The following is a 19,031-nucleotide window of genomic DNA, read 5'->3' as shown; positions in this document are numbered from 1 at the left end:
CTATATAGTGTCTGGAAACTTAGAAAAGAGAAGTGGGAAATGCAGGTGTTGAGTTTGGGATAGAATCCACTGGGTGAGACTGGAAAGGTCAATCCAACATATGATCACATCAGGGAAGGGCCCCTGGTCTGTGGTCTATGAGATGCACATGGAATAAGCTAAAGGAATCAGTACTATGTCTAGTTCTAGGAGGCACTTAGTGTCTATGCCTGAAATGATGTAACAATGAGGGACAATATAACGGAAGTGGACCTCGCTAGCAGGGTTTGAATGTAGTAAAGAAAGGCAAAGTGGAAAGAAGTAATGCTCCTGTGGGAGACATGGGAAGCCAGGGTTGAGTGCTGAGTCCAATTCAGCTCCCCTGGGAAACAGATGCACCAACTAGACAGTAATTGAACCATATCTTAGTGCCTCCCCTTAAACAGCCATCAGGTAAGCAGAACTGCAAGCAGAAGTATAGAGGAGTGTTGTACCAAATTCTATCTTTAAAGGAGAGGTTGTTGTTTTTAAACTTGGGCATACATGTGCAAGGTTATCAAACTTTTGAGAACCTATTAGAATAATTATTTTCTTCTTTACTCAATATACTGTATTACTTAGTTACCCAGTATCACAGCACTTTTGGATATCCTACTTGGCTTTAGTATGTTTAATAGTCCCTTAATTCTGCCAAATGTAATTTGCTATCCTTTTATTTAAAATATTTTTAGAAAACTGTACCTATGGAATTCTTTTTATGCTACCTGTCAGATTTTAGTATCCGAATTATGCTAGCTCTTTCAAGTAAATTGGAAAGTTCTCTGTCTTTTATGTTTGTACTAAAGCAGTTTATATTCACTGAAATTGAATTTACCCATAAAAATAATGGCAGTCAAGAGTACTTTCCAAGTATTCAGTTAGCTTTCTATTGATACCATGGAAAATTTAATTTGAATTGGGTTAAATTTTGGTTTTTAAAAAATATTTGGATTGTCATTCATATAAGTTCCACAGTCCCTCCCAGGCCCGTTCATACTGATGAAGTCCACATAGATATCATTCTGTTCTCATTAGATTTGTTTATGTCCCTGATTCTGATATAGGAAGATGGAGACTCTGACATAGCACCTATGGATTTCTTACAGTTGCACACACAGGCAAGTGATTTGTAGCTGCAGAGTAGAGAATTCAACTAATTGAAGCACTTATAAAGTGAATAAACGTGGCAGGTTTTTTGGAAGCTGAAAAAGAAAGCACTAAGAATAAAACAGAGATAAAAATAAGACAAAAACTTGATGTTTTTAAGGTCATCAATTCATGAAAAAATTGGTTGCAATTTAAAATACTTTGGGAAAAGTTATATCAAAATATACATACCTTACTGCTTCTTTTTTTCCATTGGATAAATAAAATTTCTGGTCATTATTGTACTCATCATATACTCCCCATCGTAGATGAGCCCATTCATGGACAAAGACCCTTTCTGTGAGAAAATATTTTAAATACTTGATTACAATAAGAATGATAAAATTATCTTCTTACACTGGGAGAAAGTAATTTTTCTGAACATCATTATGCTTTGCTATGTTAATTTTTTTTCACTTAAAAGTTTTATTTCCTTTGAAAAATTTAATGACAATTGCACATTTCTTTAAAATACAACACTTAATTTGGCTCATCAACTGTTAATTAGGGACTAGTTAAGTGTCAAGCAGTTATTTATACAAAGAAGCTTGTCCTTACACAGCTCATGGTCCAGCCGATGACACAAATGATCAGATAACTATAACCCCTAGTGACCTAAGTGTAATGATGGAAGTCAATGCAGGCTGCTGTGAGAGCCAGAGGCATTCACAGGGCAGCTTGGGCATCATCCTGAATATGTCCTTCTCCCTCATGGCTCATATCTGGTTAACCCTCAAGGTCTGACTATCACACCTCTGCCCTTTTGCTTTGACCTAGTCTCATCTTTCCAGTCTTACTGCCACCTACTCCTGAATCATGGCAATGGCCACCCAACTGGCCTTCAAATCTCTAATCTTCAGTGGCACCCCTATGGTGCTCAGGTGAAGTCTAGCTTCTCAACATGGCATACATGGTTCCTGATGATCCAGATGCTAATCCTCTCTATAGCCATATTTCTTAGTGTTCTTCATCCACTTCCAAAACTCTATAATCACAGTGAATTCCTTTTACTTCCTGGAGTCACATCATGCTCTTGTTCATCTCTTGTTCTTTTCATATATTTTTCCTCTGGCTTACAATACTCCCTTCCTCTCTCTGTCTAGATAACTCCTATTCTTCTTTCAAAATCAGGCTTATATCTACCTAGAAGCATTCTCTGACATCCTCAAACTAGTCCAGATACCCCCTCCTTTGCACTTCCATTGTATTCCATTGTGGCACTTATCATATTATATTTTCATTGCTGCTTACATACTGACCTCTCACATTAGACACTTGTCTCCATAAAAATGGATACCATGACTTCTTTATTGTCTTGCCTTGGCAAATAGTGCCTAGAACTTAATAGGCACTCAGTGAGTATTTGTTAAATTTGCATGAATCTTAATGACTTATAGTCAGCTCAGTTTTTCTGGAATGTAAATTCCTAAGTGGGCTGAATTTGGACAATTATATGAGAAGATGCATGCTGAGGAAGACCTAGTATCTCACATTCAAGACTTAGACTATTCTGTCAGCGCTGGGGGACAAATGATGGCTTCTTAAATGGAAGAGAAGGTTGTGGGGGAGCAGGCATGGAGTCACAGTACAGAAAGGAGAGATTATAAAGGAATGACATTATATGTGATGACCATGATGGCTGAGGTGGGCTCAAGAGTGGGATGGAGAAGTTAGGTAAATCAGTTCAACACACAGTGAGCCATACTTTGGGAATTTTCTGGTCATTATGGAGTTGAAATGGAGTGTTGTACAAGAACAACAAAGAGGTAAATTTGTTTGACACCTCTTTCTCATAAGGTCTGTAAGTACTCTAGTGTATTTGGGGGTGGAGTATGGAGGTGCTAGCACTTTTTTGTTTGTTTTCTCTGCCTTGCCTATTTAAACGAAGGAAATCAAACTGGTTCTAATCTTCTCAAGATTGTAAAGAAACTTAGAACTAGTTATTAGTTAACCTAATTATCTAAAACTAATCATATTTCATTATACTCGGAAAGTACATATTATGTATACTCTTCTGCTTGTTTCTTGTAATATTTTCTCCAAAGATTGCTGTAAATAGCTCATGTGGGAATGATAGTTAATTTTGTGAAGGAAAATTGGACTTTGTCTTTAGTCATGGGTTTTAGAGCGCTGAACTGCAAAATATCTCTGGTACTCAAAGTGTGGTCCAGTATCAGAATCATTTGGGAGCTTATTAAAAATGCAGATTCTTGAGTCCCATCCCACATCTACTCAACAGAATCTGCATTTTAACAATCCATTTAGGATTTGATGCACAGAAGTCTGAGAGCACTGTACGTCTCTGCCATTTCATGGCTACGACCTGAGTTGCAGGCAGGAGGTTTAATTTGTTCAAGTGTTTCCCTCTACAGATCCATAGAAACCTAATACTACATATCAAACTACCTTACAGTTATTATCTCATACAAATATTATTCAATAACAATCTCTAGAAATTAAAAAAATACGTGATTTACACGTATGATAAATATGAAAAAATTAAATTTTAAATGAAAAATGCACTATTCTGAATCCCCATCTTAAGCGGGGATTTGCTTAATAATAGCTTACTTTGCTTATATGTGCTTACTTAGATCATGTTCTACTTTGAACATAAAATAAACTGTGAGAAATATAGCAGAATAGTTTCTCTCTACCCCTACCTTGTGGCCCATATTGAGAAAACTTTTTTCCTGCTAGGAAGTCAAGAGTGAAATGAATCCTTTCACCCTTTTCTCCACAGCGTCCCATCTGCTCCGTGTACGGTTCATCATTACCTAGGGGATTCTGCTCAGCAACTAGAACATCAGCCTGAAATTTAAGAAAAAGTCATTATTACAAAAGTTTAGCAAATGAATTGACCTTATTCACACAGGAGTATTTTGAAACAATTTCATTTGATTCTAGAATATTTTGATGAAAAAAATCTGAATCAAGAGTATGAACTTGAATTTGAAAAAAGAACTTGGTATTCTCACATTTTTGTAGGTCTCGAGTTTTGGTCTCACATACTCAGGTTTTGTCTTCCATTTTTCAGGAATCAAAATGGCAACATTTTTGAAATAGAATCTTTTTTCTGTAGCTTCAAACAGATATGGAGATGCCTGGGTCACCATGTCCTGGGAAAACAGAAAACTTAAATAACCAGCACAATTATGGCAGAAAATAGGCAAAACTACCCATCATTCAAATTTACATCTTTTTTTCCTGTTTCCAAAGACTAGTTATTGATCAAAATGGGAAGGGGAAATACAGAATTACCTTTTATTAGTAATAATAGTTAACCTTTTCTGAGCATTTCCCAGATGCTGTGGATCACAGTGTAGTGGTTGACAATGCAGACTCCAGAGGCAGACATTAATTCTGGCTCCACCACTTATGGTAGGACATCGGACAATTTCCTCAAGCCTTTCTGAACCTCAGTTTTTACATGTATAGAGTGGAAAATATTCTAGTGACTAGCTCATAAAGTTGTCGTGAGGACCAAACCAAGTCAAGAAAGAACTTAGAACCATGCTTACGTAGCACAAGTGCTTACGAAATATTAGCTATTGGTTTCATTTCATTTGCTTTTTTAAGATCAATAAACCTGTAAGGAGAAACTGACAATTAGAGAGTAGAGGTCTCAAAGTCACACATCAAGTAGTACTGGGAGAGAAACTGAAATTAAAATGGGCATGACTTCAGCACTGCTGACTCCTGTAATAATTTGGGGGTTAACTAAATGTTATGAGAGCATTTATTTTTAGTAGAGTACCAGGTGTTCAGTATAAGGAAGTGGCATAATTAATTTCTCTTCAAGTTACACCTAACTTTATGTCTCTAAGATGAAAGAGCTAGAGTGTTAAATTATAAAGCCTCAGCAGATTCCCTGAGTTGTTTCATGACAAGATAGTAGAAGGGGGTATTATAAGAGATTTATTATGCAAAGGGGCACTGGATCTACTAGGACTGAAAAAGTGCAAAAGTGAGTATAGATAGAAAGAGGGCTGAAGACTGAGCCCTGATGCCCCCAGCATTTAGAGATGGGGTAAGGAGGAGCCCATCAAAGGAACTCAGGGAGCAGCAGGTGTATGAGTAAGAAATGAAAAAAGCACTTTAAGAAGAGGAGGGTCCTTATTGGTGTCTAATGCTACTGACTGATCAAGTATGGTAAGGACTAAGAACTGAACAATGGAGTTAGCAACCCGAGTGATCCACTTTAGTGGAATAGAGATGATAGCTCCATATGAGTGAGTTAAAAAGAATAGGAGATGAGGAAGCAGAGGTGATGAATAAGTTCAATAAGGTTTTCTATAAATTAAAGAGGAATGGAGAAATGAAGAAGTAGCTGAAGGAGGACCTTAGGGCAACGGGGTTTTGTTTTGTTTTTTAAGTAGGAACTATTATATGTATGTGCTAATGGAAAAAAGAAAAAAAAACCATCACCGGATATGTAAGAAGAAAAAGGATTGTTGCAGGAGCAAAGTCCTTGCTGGAGCAGACCAGGGTGACTAGGCTCAGGTGCCTGGTGGGGTTGGCCTTAAGGAAGCAGGGCTCTTGCATTGATGCAGGAGTGACTCCTTTTCTGCCATTTCCTAACAGGATTAACTTGGGGAATTTATTTTATCTCTAAGAGCCTCAGTTTCTCTCTTTTCAGATAGTGAAAATAATGGTGAGCTGGAGAGCTTTCTAAAAGTTCTTGTAATGATTTGCATTTCCTTCTTCCCCAAAAGCCAGATTTTTAACAATCACTAGGAGAATTTAACATTGTATAATTTTAAAAAATAAAAACACTTAGTCAAAATCATCAAAAAAGTCGAAAAGTAGGTATGAAACTTCCTACATTAGAGTATTACATCACAATTTGACTTGTGAAATGTGAATTTTCAGTATCTCCTGGAAGAATTAAGCAGCATGAAATGCTCTTGTCTTCCATATTTTAATAGAAACATTAATAAAGGATCTTTGCTTTGGCATCTGTTCCAGATTTTGAAAAGGTGACTTCATATCCAAATAGGCATTTAAACTTGAAGTTTGGAGAAAATTGAGGATAACAGTATATAGGACCTTTATAAGGTAATTCCTTAAGGACAAGGATAGTATATTGTTCATCACTGGATTCCTGGTACTGACATAGTGTAAATGCTCTGTAAATATTTGTCGGATGAATGAGTGAATTGGTTATGATGAGTGGTAAGCTGTCCAGGAATGCCAAAACAGGAGGTACCTGGGGTCCCATGCATTGAGGAGACCCCAAACTACTCCAATTGTCCGATTGTGTATCTTTCGTGTGTGTGTGAGAGAGAGAGAGAGAGAGAGAACACGAGAACACAGAGTTTCTCCCTGACTCGCATTCCCTCGTCTTGTGCACGCGCTCCTTTTGCTTCTGGAACTACTACTACTGTGCGGTGAAGGTGCAGTGGCTAGAACTGCTGCAGCGCCATCTGCCGGTCCTATAGGTGGTAAAATGGGGACTGTTGCTGAAGCCTGTATTTAAGAGCTGATGTAGAGACTTGTCCCCACAAGGGCGGGAAGGACAAAATCCTCTCAGAAAGCGGAGAGTGAGGGATGTCCAGGAAAGGCAGTAAAGCCCACAGTGAGGTCCCTCAACCCTACAGATCGGGAACATCAAATAGGGAAGAACCCACTTTTATGAACTACTGAGAAATACTGAGCACACTGATTGCCCTTAAAAGTGTTCCTTTTACAGAGAAGATGTGGAAACCAATTTATCTTATAGCCAATGCATTTGGGACTTGTAAGAAAGACAATTTAATAATTGTAGTGAGAAGCACATTTCTCAGGAGAAAAACCCCCAAAGATAGTAGGTGAAAGCATTTTGAAAGCTCTAAGGCACCTATAAATACAAATGAGCATTGCCATTCAAGATAAGGCATCTGGGTCCTCCTCCTGGCATTTCCTGAGCCCTACTAACTGTCCAGCCAGAGATGGTAACAGTGGAGGCCACATTTTTCTTTCACACTTTGTTGCTCCAAGTGGCTGCGTCACTTTTGCTCATGCCTTTTCTAAATTTAGAGGTAATTAAAAATTTACCCAAGGTTTCTGATACTGTGAGATTTCAGAAGGTGAATTTCTCTTTCATCAATGGTGGTAAACCTGATAGTCTTCCAGTTAAACAGGTAAGCTTCTCCTCCCCCATCAACTGCTGCATTTCTCCAACCCCAAACTGCTCTTGGTGATAGAAACGGTTCTCCCTCAAACTCCATCTTTCTGGCCTTGCTTCTGCTCAGAGCAAAGAACCTTTGGGAGTGATCTTTGGAGCCCTTGTACTATTAACTTCTGAGCTCACACTCAGGAATTTTGCCCAGAAACAAGCTTTAGTCCATCTGGCTTGGTTAAGAGGAACATTTTCTATCTAGAAGGATTAAAAGTGGGACTGGCTATTGATGACTATGCCTACCATTTATTGAGCTCTTACAATGCATTAGACGCGATGCATATATTTTTGAAGTTTTTTCTTTTTAATTTTTGGAATAATTTTAGGCTTATAGAAGACATGAAAAAATTAGAGTTCGCATATTCCCTTCACTCAGCTTCCCTTATATTCATGCATTGCTAAATTTAATCCTCACAAAGTCCTATGAGAAAGGTACTTATTATTATTCCCATTTTATGACTAACACTTTTGCTCTTTTCACAATACTGCTTCTGGATGTGCTACAGCCCTTTATAAGGCATTTCCTTCTTATTCTTAGCTGTTTGCTCTTGCACATGACCTCTCTAATCCCTCCACCTTACAGCAGTTAGATGCTCTGCTGGAACAGGAAGACTGAGTCTTCTTCCCTAGTTTTTCCTTGCCCCCCAGCAGCCCTGAGAGGGTTACTTGCATTGGGGCTGGTAAAATGCACAGTTTCCTTTTATTGGAAGGGTCAGGATTGTTCTTAAATCAGAGATTTGCATCCTGGGATCCTAATAACAAACAAGGGAGTTAAAATTAAGAGAATAAAAGAATTTTATATAAGCCAATGGTAAAATCAAGCAAAGGAATTATCCTCCCCATATCTCACAATATCTGCCAAATGTAGCTGGCCCTACCTTAGTGTCAAACTAAATAGTTTTCAATGAAATTGTCCAGACCAAGTCATTTATTAAGCACCAACAATGTATCAAACTCTGAAATATGTGCACTGCCTTTATTATCTTATCTTTCACAAGAATCCTTGTAGTTTAGTGTTATTATTTCCATTTTACAACTGAAGAAACAGGCTCAGACATGAAAATAATTTGCCAGTGTCACAAAGCTGAAGTTGAAGAACTCATGTTTGTTCTATCACAGCATTACACTTAATTTTTTTTAAAGCGTGAATAATTATTATTTTGAACTTACCTTTATTTGTTGAATGATTGTTTCATCTTCTGGCACATTAGGGTCAATTGCTATGACAATGCCTTCATAACCATTATTATTCAGCTGAATGAGTGAATCGCTCAGGGTCCCTTCCAGGAGATGAAGGACCAAGATGAAAACAGAACTCTTAAATGACCCCATTGCTGTACATCGCACTTTGATTTCTTCCTTGGAGAATGTTGCTTTTAGAGGTATCTTTCTTTACCCCTATATATATATATAAATGAATATATAGACACACATTTTTCCAAGCTATCAGAGATGATTTATCACAGTATTTAACCCTTTGACCCAAAATTCTTTCACTATTGCATTTGTCTCCAATATAAGGAACTATAGCTTAGTCTCAAATTCTGTGTACTTACAAATATTTCATTTTGAAAGGATTATTAACCTTGCCTTCACCTGTGCCAGATGCTGGGAATGAGGGTGGAGAGCCCACATCCTGTTCCCTGGAGGGACTCACAGGTGACAAGCAGCTTGGCCATTGAAAGATGTTTACTTGTTACAAATGTTTGCTGACCAGGGATACTGACCCACCCAACACCACCCTTCAACCCTCACCTGGCCATGGAGGCCTGATTGTTCTGCATATTCAGTGAGCATTCATTAAGCGTAAACTGTATACCCAGTTATCCTTCATAGTGGTCTTTTTTTTTGTAATCCTCATTGATCTGGACATAGCTTCATTACTTCTTGGTGCTCTCTTAAACAATCATCCACTTACATCTAAAAAACATTAGAAAACAACATAGATATTATTGAATATTTTATAATGGAGAGAAAAGACAAAATTCATATCACTGTGCAAAGCAAACTCCCTCCAGTTTCCTCATCAGACCTCTATTTCTCTATTCTGTAGCTCCCATTGGTCAATATAATTAAAATTAACAACATTAAAACATTTTATTGAAACTAAATGTCTCTTAGAATATGAATTATGTCCTGCCAGTTACTGCTCAGACTCTTTTAAGTTTGCCAACCCTCAGATGGAAACTCAAATTGATCCGCCATTTTTTTTTAAGATTTTATTTATTTATTCATGACAGACAGAGAGAGAGAGAGAGAGAGAGAGAGAGAGAAAGAGGCAGAGACACAGGCAGAGGGAGAAGCAGGCTCCATACCAGGAGCCCGATGTGGGACTCGATCCTGTGTCTCCAGGATCACACCCCAGGCTGAAGGTGGCACTAAACTGCTGAGCCACCAGGGGCTGGCCTGATCCACCATTTAATTGTATTCAAATTACTTGAAATATCCCTTTATCCCTTGACTTCATTTTGTCTTTACATTGTAGTAAGCATCAATTTCACCTTGTCTGTCCCCTTTCTTTGACATTGGCTCGTGAAAATTAGATTAGTACTTGTAGCCAATAAATAGAACTTACTGCTTAAAGTACCTAATCTTTAAGTAATCCAAAGTGAAGTATTGAAACAGAGTGGAAATACTCAATTATAAAGTGGGTATCCTGATGATCTAAGTATGCTTTTACACAAAAATAACTTACTCAAATAAATGTATGCATTTATTATACATAAAAAATTTAGATCTAAAACATCTCACACTCCCAACTAAATATATGTCTTTCCTGGGTTCCCTAAAAAAACAGAGCCTAAAGCAAGCTTATGTGCTAGTAATTGGAGAATTTAACCCTAAAGCAGTGAGAATAAGGGAAAGGGAAAATAGGAGGAGGAGTAACTGAGGTCCAGTGCACAGATGGAGCCAAGAAAATCTAAGAGGGTTCTGAGAGACTAATCCCCTTCAACGATGCAGACCCACTGTTGTCCTTCCATAATATTTACCTCCAATATTAGAGTGTAGAGTTTGCATTTATGTATGTGTGAGCACAAGCTATTTTGCTTTTTCTTTGAGAGGAAGCAGAAGTCCCATCATTCATAGAATCTCCTCCAAAGTGGTGGCCAATTGCACTCTCCTAAAATACCTAAAACAAGACAGTTATTGAAATAAATTAGTGTCTGCTGCTGGAGCTGATCTCAAGACCATCTTGATCATTTTTTTTTTTAACCATCTTGATCTTAAAATAAGAATCAGTTATTTTGTCAGCAAATGATTCATTCAGGAGTAATAGAGAACTATAATTTGGGGCATGCAAGCTATGGCAAAACCATAGGCAAGACCCCCCACGAAAAAGGGGAAGGGAATATTATTTGAGGAAATTGGGAGGGACTATTTTGAAGGAAAATCCATCCATTGGAGAAACTGTCTGAGTTGCGGGGTAGTTGATTTCTTGTAGGAGATGCCATGTGCATCTTTCCTTGTTGAGACCTGTAATGGATGATTCTTTCCTTTGATGATTCTCCGTTGGGGTCTATAATTGACAGTTCTTCCTGTAATTGATGTTTAGTGGTATGGTTCCCCGCTCTAGCCTCCCAATTCTGCTTTAGTAAAATTGTCCTATATTAATTTTCATAGCCATTATAGATGTTTATCTCCTTTCTTTATCACCAATTTTCCTCACTTTTAGCCAGCATTTGGCTGATCTGTATTGTTTGCTTGCCTTTTGGTGTAACCACAGCCTTCATTCATGAGGGGTCTGAGCCCTTAGCTGCCCAGCCTTTATTGGATCGTGGCTTCTGCTGTTGTCTGTGACAAAGGTGTGACAGACCCAGTTTAGGCACTTTACAGATTTACCTGACCTTCCCTGCTAACTGGGCCTTACCTGCTTGCTCAGTGGAGAGTCCATGCTGCTGCCATGACTGCCTCATCCTCATCTTCGTCTCATCTTCTCTGCCTCAGGGAGAGGGCCTAGTTTAGCATGGCCTCTACTGGGCTAGAGTGGCAGCTCCACTCTCTGGTGTCCAGCCTCAACAGATTCACAGAGGCTTTGTCTCAGATAAAGCATTGTAGCATGGCACGTGGGATCTGGCTTTGTTAGAGGCAGCCCAGATGGGCCATTTGACACAAACCAGAGGTGCAGGAGTTAGCACCCTGAGTGACAAATTTTGCCAAAGTTGTAAAGTATTTCCAGCATCCCAGAAGTGTCTTTTGTGCTCCCTTCTAGTCATTGCCACATAGATTAATTATACCTGTTTTTAGATTTTGTGTAATTAGAAACGCACAGCACATCCTCTTGTGTTTGGCTACTTTCATATATAGCATTTGCTGCATGAAATTCAGCCATGTTGCATGCAGCAGCAACATATTTCTTTATCCAGTGTATTCCATTTTAAAAATATAGCACGGTTTGCTTACCAACTGCTATTGATGAATATTTGGATTATTTCCTGTTTAGAACTATTGCAAATAAAACTATAAGCATTAATTTAGTTGAGTATACACTAAGAGTGGAATTGCGGGGTCACAGGGTATACATTATATCTAGTTTTATTTAGTTGATCTGCCACTTTTCCAAGTGGTTTTACTGGCTGTTACACATTTCTGCCAGTATGTGGTACTGTCAGTCCTTATGATTTTAGCTACTCTAGTGGGAATGTAATCATATTGTACTATGGCTTTAATATATTTTTTAAGGATTCTGTTTATTTATTTGGGGGGGGGGGGAGGAGGAGAAAGCACAGAGGGAAAAATGAGAGGGAAAAGCAAACTCCCTGCTGAGCAGAGAGCCTGACATGGGGCTCAATCCCAGGACCCTGAGATTATGACCTGAATCAAAGACACTTAATCGACAGCCATCCAGGTGCCACATGTACTCTGTTTTTAATTTGCATTTGCCCTGATGACTAATGTTGTTAAGCACCTTTTCATATACTTTTGGTCATTTGGATGTCCTCTGTTATAAAGTGCCTATTAAAGTCTTTTTTGCCCAATTTTTAATAAGGTTGTCTTTTTCTTATTGATTTATAGTAGTTCTTTATATGTTCTAGATACTGAATCCTTTGTTGGATTCATGTCTTGTAAATAACTTTTTCCAGTTTGTTGTTTGCCTTAATGGTGCCCTTGGATGAATAGAGAGTCTTAATTTTAATGGAGTCTAATTTAATCTTTTCTTTATGAGTAGTTGTTTTTTTGCATCATATTTAGGACAGCTTTTTCAAGTTCATGAAAACATTATACAATGTTCTGTTCTGCTATTTTGTTCTACCTTTCATATTTAGGTCTGTGACCTATCTCAAGTTGTGATTTTTGTATGTAGTGTAAGGTAAGATTCAAGATTTTTGTCTTGTTTTGTTTTCCTTTATGGATGGCTAGTAGACCCAGACCATTTATTGGAAAGACCATACTTTCCCCCCCTGAATGCAGTTGTGCCTTTGTTGTGAATGAAGTGGCTGCAAATGTGCAGGTCTCTTTTATGTTTCATTGGTATATCTGACTGTCCATCCTTATCTCAGAAGCATATAGTTGGGATCCCTGGGTGGCGCAGCGGTTTAGCTCCTGCCTTTAGCCCAGGGCACGATCCTGGAGACCCGGGATCGAATCCCATGTCGGGCTCCTGGTGCATGGAGCCTGCTTCTCCCTCTGCCTATGTCTCTGCCTCTCTCTCTCTCACTGTGTGCCTATCATAAATAAATAAATAAAATTTTTTAAAAAAGAAGCATATAGTCTTAATTATTGCTGTTTTGTATGTCTTGATATCTGGTATGACTCCAGATTTGTTTTTCTTCAAGATTATTTGGGGATATTTTAAGTCCTTTGCAATTTCAATATAAAATTTAGGATCAACTTTTCAATTCCACTAAAAAAAAAAAAATCTGCTGGGTTTCATAGGATTGCATTGAATTTATATATCACTTTGAGGAGAATTGACACCTTTATAATACTGAGTCTTTTAATCCATGGACATGACATATCTCATTTTAGGTTTTATTTAATTGATCTCAACCATGTCTTACCATTTTCAGGGTGGAGGTCTTTCATTAGCTTTACTACTAGGGTTTTTTTTGGGGGGGGGGTGCTATTATAAATGATATTTTTATAAATTTTCATTTCCTAATTGTTCGTTGTTGGTATATAGAAATATAATAGGTTTTCGTGTATTGACCTTATATTCAGTGAGCTTGCTAAATTCCTATTATTTTTAGTAGTTTCTAGATTCTTTTGGATTTTGTATGTCTATAATTATGCCATCTGTGAATGCCACCTGTTTACTTCTTCCTTTATTTTGTTTCTTTCACTTATTATACTTGCTATAATTTCCAGTATAATGTTGAATACAGGTGGAGAGAATGGATATCTTTTTTCTTTTTCCTAATTCTGAGTGGGAAAGCATTCTATATTTCACCCTTAAGTATTATCTAGAGATATTTTGTAGATACTTTTATCAAAGAAAGTCTACTTCTATCCTAATTTGATTTATTTATTTATTTATTTATTTATTTATTTATTTATGATAGTCACACAGAGAGAGAGAGAGAGAGGCAGAGACATAGGCAGAGGGAGAAGCAGGCTCCATGCACCGGGAGCCCGACATGGGATTCGATCCCGGGTCTCCAGGATCGCGCCCTGGGCCAAAGGCAGGCACCAAACCGTTGCACCACCCAGGGATCCCCTGACTTTTCTTTTTTAAGTTATGTATAAGTGTTGAATTTTATCAAATGCTTCTTATGCATCTATTGAGAGGATTGTGTGACTACTTTGTTCTGGTATGTGGTGATTAACACTGATTTTTCAATGTTAAATCAACTTTACATTTCTGCATAAATTCTGTTTGATCATGATATAGTATCCTTTTCAATTTGCTAATATTTTATTTAGGATTTTTGCATCTGTGTTCCCAAGAAAGATTGGTCTGTACTTTTCCTTTATTGTAATGTACTTGCCAGGTCTTAGTATCAAGGCTATCTGCCTCAAAAATGAGTTGGAAAGAATTTCCTCTTTTTTCTGCTCTCTGGAACAGTTTGCCTCAAACAGATATTATTTCTTTCTTAAAATTCCTTCTGACAATTGCTTTAGCTTCACTATGTAAGAAATTTTTGATGTGTCACACTTTAATTATCATTCAGTCCCAAGTATTTTCTAACTTTTGAGTTCTTATTCTTTTTCTTTTTCTTTTTTAACATATGAGCCATCTAGAAGTGTGTTGTGTTGCTTAATTTCCTAGACATTTGGGAATACTTTAAGTTATACATTTCTAGTTTAATTTTACTATAGTCAGAAAACATACTCTAAAATTTAAATACTTTGAAACTTGTTGAGCCTTGCTTTTTGAATCAGATTATGGTTTCTTTTGATAAAATCTTTCATGTGCATTTGGGAAAAATGGTCATTCTGTAGTTGTTAGATCTAGTGGTCTAAATATGTTAGGCTAAGTTGGTTAATCATGGTGTTCAGATCTTCTTTATTCTTATCAATTTCATGTCCATTTGTTCTTTCAGCTAGTGATGGAGGTGTGTTAAGATCTCTGAGTATGATTATAAATGTGTTTCTTTTTTTTCTTCTTTCTCTCTCTCTCTCTCTCTTTTTTAGTTCTGTCAACTTTGCTTTACGTATTTGAAACTATATTATTTGGTGAATACAAATTTCAGATTTACATCATTGTCATTATAAAATGTCTTTTCTATAGTACCTAAATTTTCTCTAATATTATTTCTTGCATAACATCTACTTTTTATGACATTAGCTGTGGTATACTGGTATTTGAATATTGAAAAAATAAAGCAAAATAAATACAGTGCAGCTAGCACAATGCATGACACATAAAATCTATTTAACAAACAAAAAAACCCAAAACAAAAATTTAATAAGCAAAAAAAAAAATTATTTAACAAACAAATAATATACTTCTCCTTCTCTTCCACCTACCCAAATCTTAGCTTTCTGGGGAGAGATGGGGAGAAACCAACAAGTTGGCGAAAGCTGGGGCTTTATATTAGATGGTATCAAGAATGACCAGGGAATATTTTAAGGACATGGATATTTAAAAGTCAATTTTAAGCTGTCTGTCATGTAGTACAATATGACTCCTGCCTCCACCTCCCAGTTCATTACCTCTTTTAGTTATGGCCTAACAAACATTCATACCTTATGGATGATAGAAAAATTGGAACAATGCTTTGAAGGGAAATGTTCATCAAAATTTATGTGTGTATATATTTTTTGTAAGATTGTATTTATTTATTTGAGAGAGGGAGAGCACAAGCAGGGGGAGGGGCAAAAGGAGAGGGAAAAACAGACTCCCCACTGGGCAGAAAGCCCTGATGTGGGGCTCCATCTCAGGACCTTGGGATCATGACCTAAGCTGAAGGTAGATGCCTAACCAACTGAGCACCCAGGCACTATATCTTTTAACATAGCAATTCCACTCCTAGGACTTTTCCCTACAGACAAACTCACATAAGTGCATGAGATTATATGTACAAGGGTAATATAATTTGTCCCTTAAAGCCTACTTTATAAAAGCAAGAAACCAGATTACTCAAATGTCCTTTAATAAAGGAATAAATAAGTAAATTTATTTATGTCACATCTATTTCTTTTATCACATCCTACTTAACCATCTGTATTTTTATAATAGTGTGTATTACTTTTGTAATTGAAACAAATTTACACATAAAAATAAAAATTTTGGACTAAATAAAGACCACTATTTTGAAATCTCAACATGTTGACATAAGAGTCTTGTCTTCTCTACCCCAAATTTCTAATTTTTTTCATTACTTTTCTATTCCACTATGTTTTTTTTTCCTTTTATCTTCTTCATGATCTTGCTGCTTCTTTCCTTTATTAGAGTGAAGTGAGATTATGTCAATTTTAGAAAAGTTCCCTTTGAATATTTGTTAAGTTATATTGCTTCTGCCCCACAAAGCCAGGGAAGTAGAAAGCAATTGGCCACTGCGCTGGTTATCTTCCTCCTTCTTGTGCCCTTGAGGCAACTGTTCTCAGGAAACAGCTTTTTTGATAAGGCTCTTAGCCTGTAGATAAGGAGTGGGGAGTAAAATTGGCCACCATCTGGGTCACTCTCCACCCAACCCAGAAGCATCTTGCTGATAAGAGATATTCTAAGTGCAAGAGGGATTTATGGAGGGAGGCCTTCCTTTTGAGCTTTGAAGTCAGGCCCTAATTACCTCCATGGATTGGATATGAGGATATGTTTCTGTATCCTTGAGTGCTTCTCTTTCTATCATCATGTACTCTTATAATCAGTATCCTTAACTTCCATGTTATTTCATCTCTGTTCCTGATCTGTGCTTTTTCTACATCCTTAGATACACAATGAACCAGATTCTCATTTCATCAGAGCCCACCTCTTACCTGACTTTACCTCTGCTTCTATTCCTCATTTCCCTATATTTTACATTCATAAATCATCACACAGATCTTAATATGTAATGCATCATCCCTCAACTTTATATTCATTTACCTTTTTAATTTTTTCATCAGTTATATTTTCTACCAAATTTTTGAATTTGGATCCTCTAACATGGATCATCTTTATTTTATTTAAAATATTTTTCAGGGGATCCCTGGGTGATGCAGTGGTTTGGCTCCTGCCTTTGGCCCGGGGTGCCCTCCTGGAGACCGGGGATCGAGTCCACATCGGGCTCCCTGCATGGATCCTGCTTCTCCCTCTGCCTGTGTCTCTGCCTCTCTCTCTCTCTTTCTCTCTCTATTGTGAATAAATAAATAAAATCTTTAAAAAAATAATATTTTTTTACTTCATTCTTGTCTCTCAACTTCACTTAAATCTGCTTCACAGTTTTGTGTCCCATTGCCCCCTCACTAAGGCCACTTTTTATTATATTAATGTATCAAATATCCTTATAAATGACTCCTTTCACTTCTTCTCTATAGAGCAAGGTTTCTCGATCTTGGAACTATTGACATTTTTGATTGAGTCATTCTTTGTTGTAGGGGCTGTCCTCTGCATTGTAGGATGTTTAGCAGCATCCCTGGCCTCTACTCACTAGAGAACTAACTTGCCTATGAAATAAAAAATGTCCACAGTTATTTCCAAATATCCCCTGGAAAAGCAAAATCACCTCTGGTTGAGAACCATTGCTATAAAGGTAAGGATATAATAAATTCATTTATATTGTTTCTTTTGAGGTAAAATTTTTTTTCTTTTGAGGTAAAATTTATAGATCAAATGTGCACAGATAAATGAATGCTGACAAATGTATACAGCCATGTAAACCACCACCCCAATCAATATATATATAAATTTTCATTGTTCCAGAAAGCCTCCTTGTGCCCTTTACAGCCAACTCCAACACTTCTGAGATCAATCAAGCGATTGATTTCTGTGTCCAGAGAATATTATTGTCCTTGAACTTATAAGTACAATAATACAGTATGTGTTCCTTTGAGTCGGCCTTCTTTAGCTCAAGGTAATCCTTCTGAGACTCATGTTCATTCTTGCATGTACCAGTTGTTTGTTTCTTTTTGTCCCTGAATGCCTTGTGAAGTCATACAAATAGCAACATTTGTTCTATCCATTCTATTAATAGAAACTTGATTGTTTCCTGTTTGGGTTTATTATGAATAAAACGACTATAAAAATTCTTGAGGAAGTCTTTTGGTGGATATCTTCTCATCTCTTTTGAAGCAGAATTTCTGGGTCAAAGGTTAGATATATGCATAACTTTTAAGAAACTGCCAAGCAGTATTTCAAAGTGGTTGCACACTCACCAATGTAGGAGACTTCCAATTGCTCCACATCCTTGTTGACATTTCTTATTGTCAGTCTATACTTTAGCTGTTCTGGTGGGAATGAAGAGGTATTTCATGATACTTATTATTTTCATGTGTTGATGATTGATAGTGTTGATACCCTTTCTATGTATGGGTATATTGGTCATTTATATATCCTTTTTGTCAAGTGTCTGTTTAAATATTTTGCCCATTTTTATTGTTTTTTTAACCTTATTACTGATTTATAACATTTTTACATATTCTAGATATGACTTCTTTGTCAGATGTATGTGTTGTGAATATTTCTTCCACTTTGTAGATTGCCTTTTCATTATTAATAGTGTCCTTTCATGAGCACAGATAGTTTTTGTTGTTGTTTTTAAGATTTTACTTATTTATTCATGAGAGACATTGAGAGAGAGAGAGAGAGAGAGAGGCAGAGACACAGGCAGAGGGAGAAGCAGGCTCTATGCAGGGAGCCTGATGTGGGATTCGATCCCGGGTCTCCAGGATCACGACCTGAGCCCAAGGCAGGCGCTAAACCTCTGAGCTACCCAGGGTTCCCCAGATACTTAGTTTTGATGCAACCCAACTTATTTTTTCTTCTATGTTTAGGGTTTTCTCTGTTCTAAGGAATCTTTCTATACTATAGTTGTGAAAACATATTTTTTCTAGAAGTTTGTATCTTAATTCATTTTCATATCTATGATTCATCATGAATTCATATTTTTATAAGGTAGGAGTAAAATTATTTTCCCAAACATATATATAGTTGTTCCAACTTTATTTATTTATTTATCTATCTATTTATTTATTTATTTAATTTATTTATTTATTTTAAGATCTTGTTTATTTATTTGACAGAGAGAGAGAATGTGTGAGAGAGCACAAACAGAGGGAGTGGCAGGCAGAGGGAGAGGAAGAGGCAGACTCTCCACTGAGCAGGGAGCCTGACATGGGGCTCGATCCC

The 19,031-nt window shown here is 37.0% G+C and overlaps 2 protein-coding genes across 3 annotated transcripts in view; one reads left to right on the top strand and one right to left on the bottom strand.

The window, feature by feature from the left end:
- CLCA1 (chloride channel accessory 1) overlaps window positions 1-8,731 on the bottom strand; it is a 29,222-nt gene extending 20,491 nt beyond the window's left edge. The window contains exons 1-4 of the mRNA XM_077905299.1: window positions 8,495-8,731; window positions 4,143-4,283; window positions 3,828-3,975; window positions 1,357-1,462 (exon numbers count right to left, since the gene is read on the bottom strand). Coding sequence (XP_077761425.1) covers window positions 1,357-1,462; window positions 3,828-3,975; window positions 4,143-4,283; window positions 8,495-8,656 — 557 coding nt within the window. The 5' untranslated portion in view covers window positions 8,657-8,731. The remainder of the gene's footprint in view (window positions 1-1,356; window positions 1,463-3,827; window positions 3,976-4,142; window positions 4,284-8,494) is intronic.
- Window positions 1-19,031, top strand: part of ODF2L (outer dense fiber of sperm tails 2 like) — a 179,576-nt gene that overhangs the window by 62,957 nt on the left and 97,588 nt on the right. The gene's annotated exons all lie outside the window — the stretch shown is intronic.

Source organism: Canis aureus, chromosome 8 (genome assembly GCF_053574225.1).
Source record: "Canis aureus isolate CA01 chromosome 8, VMU_Caureus_v.1.0, whole genome shotgun sequence".
Classification (NCBI taxonomy): Eukaryota; Metazoa; Chordata; class Mammalia; order Carnivora; family Canidae; genus Canis; species Canis aureus.
This window is presented reverse-complemented; position numbering and strand designations above follow the sequence as displayed.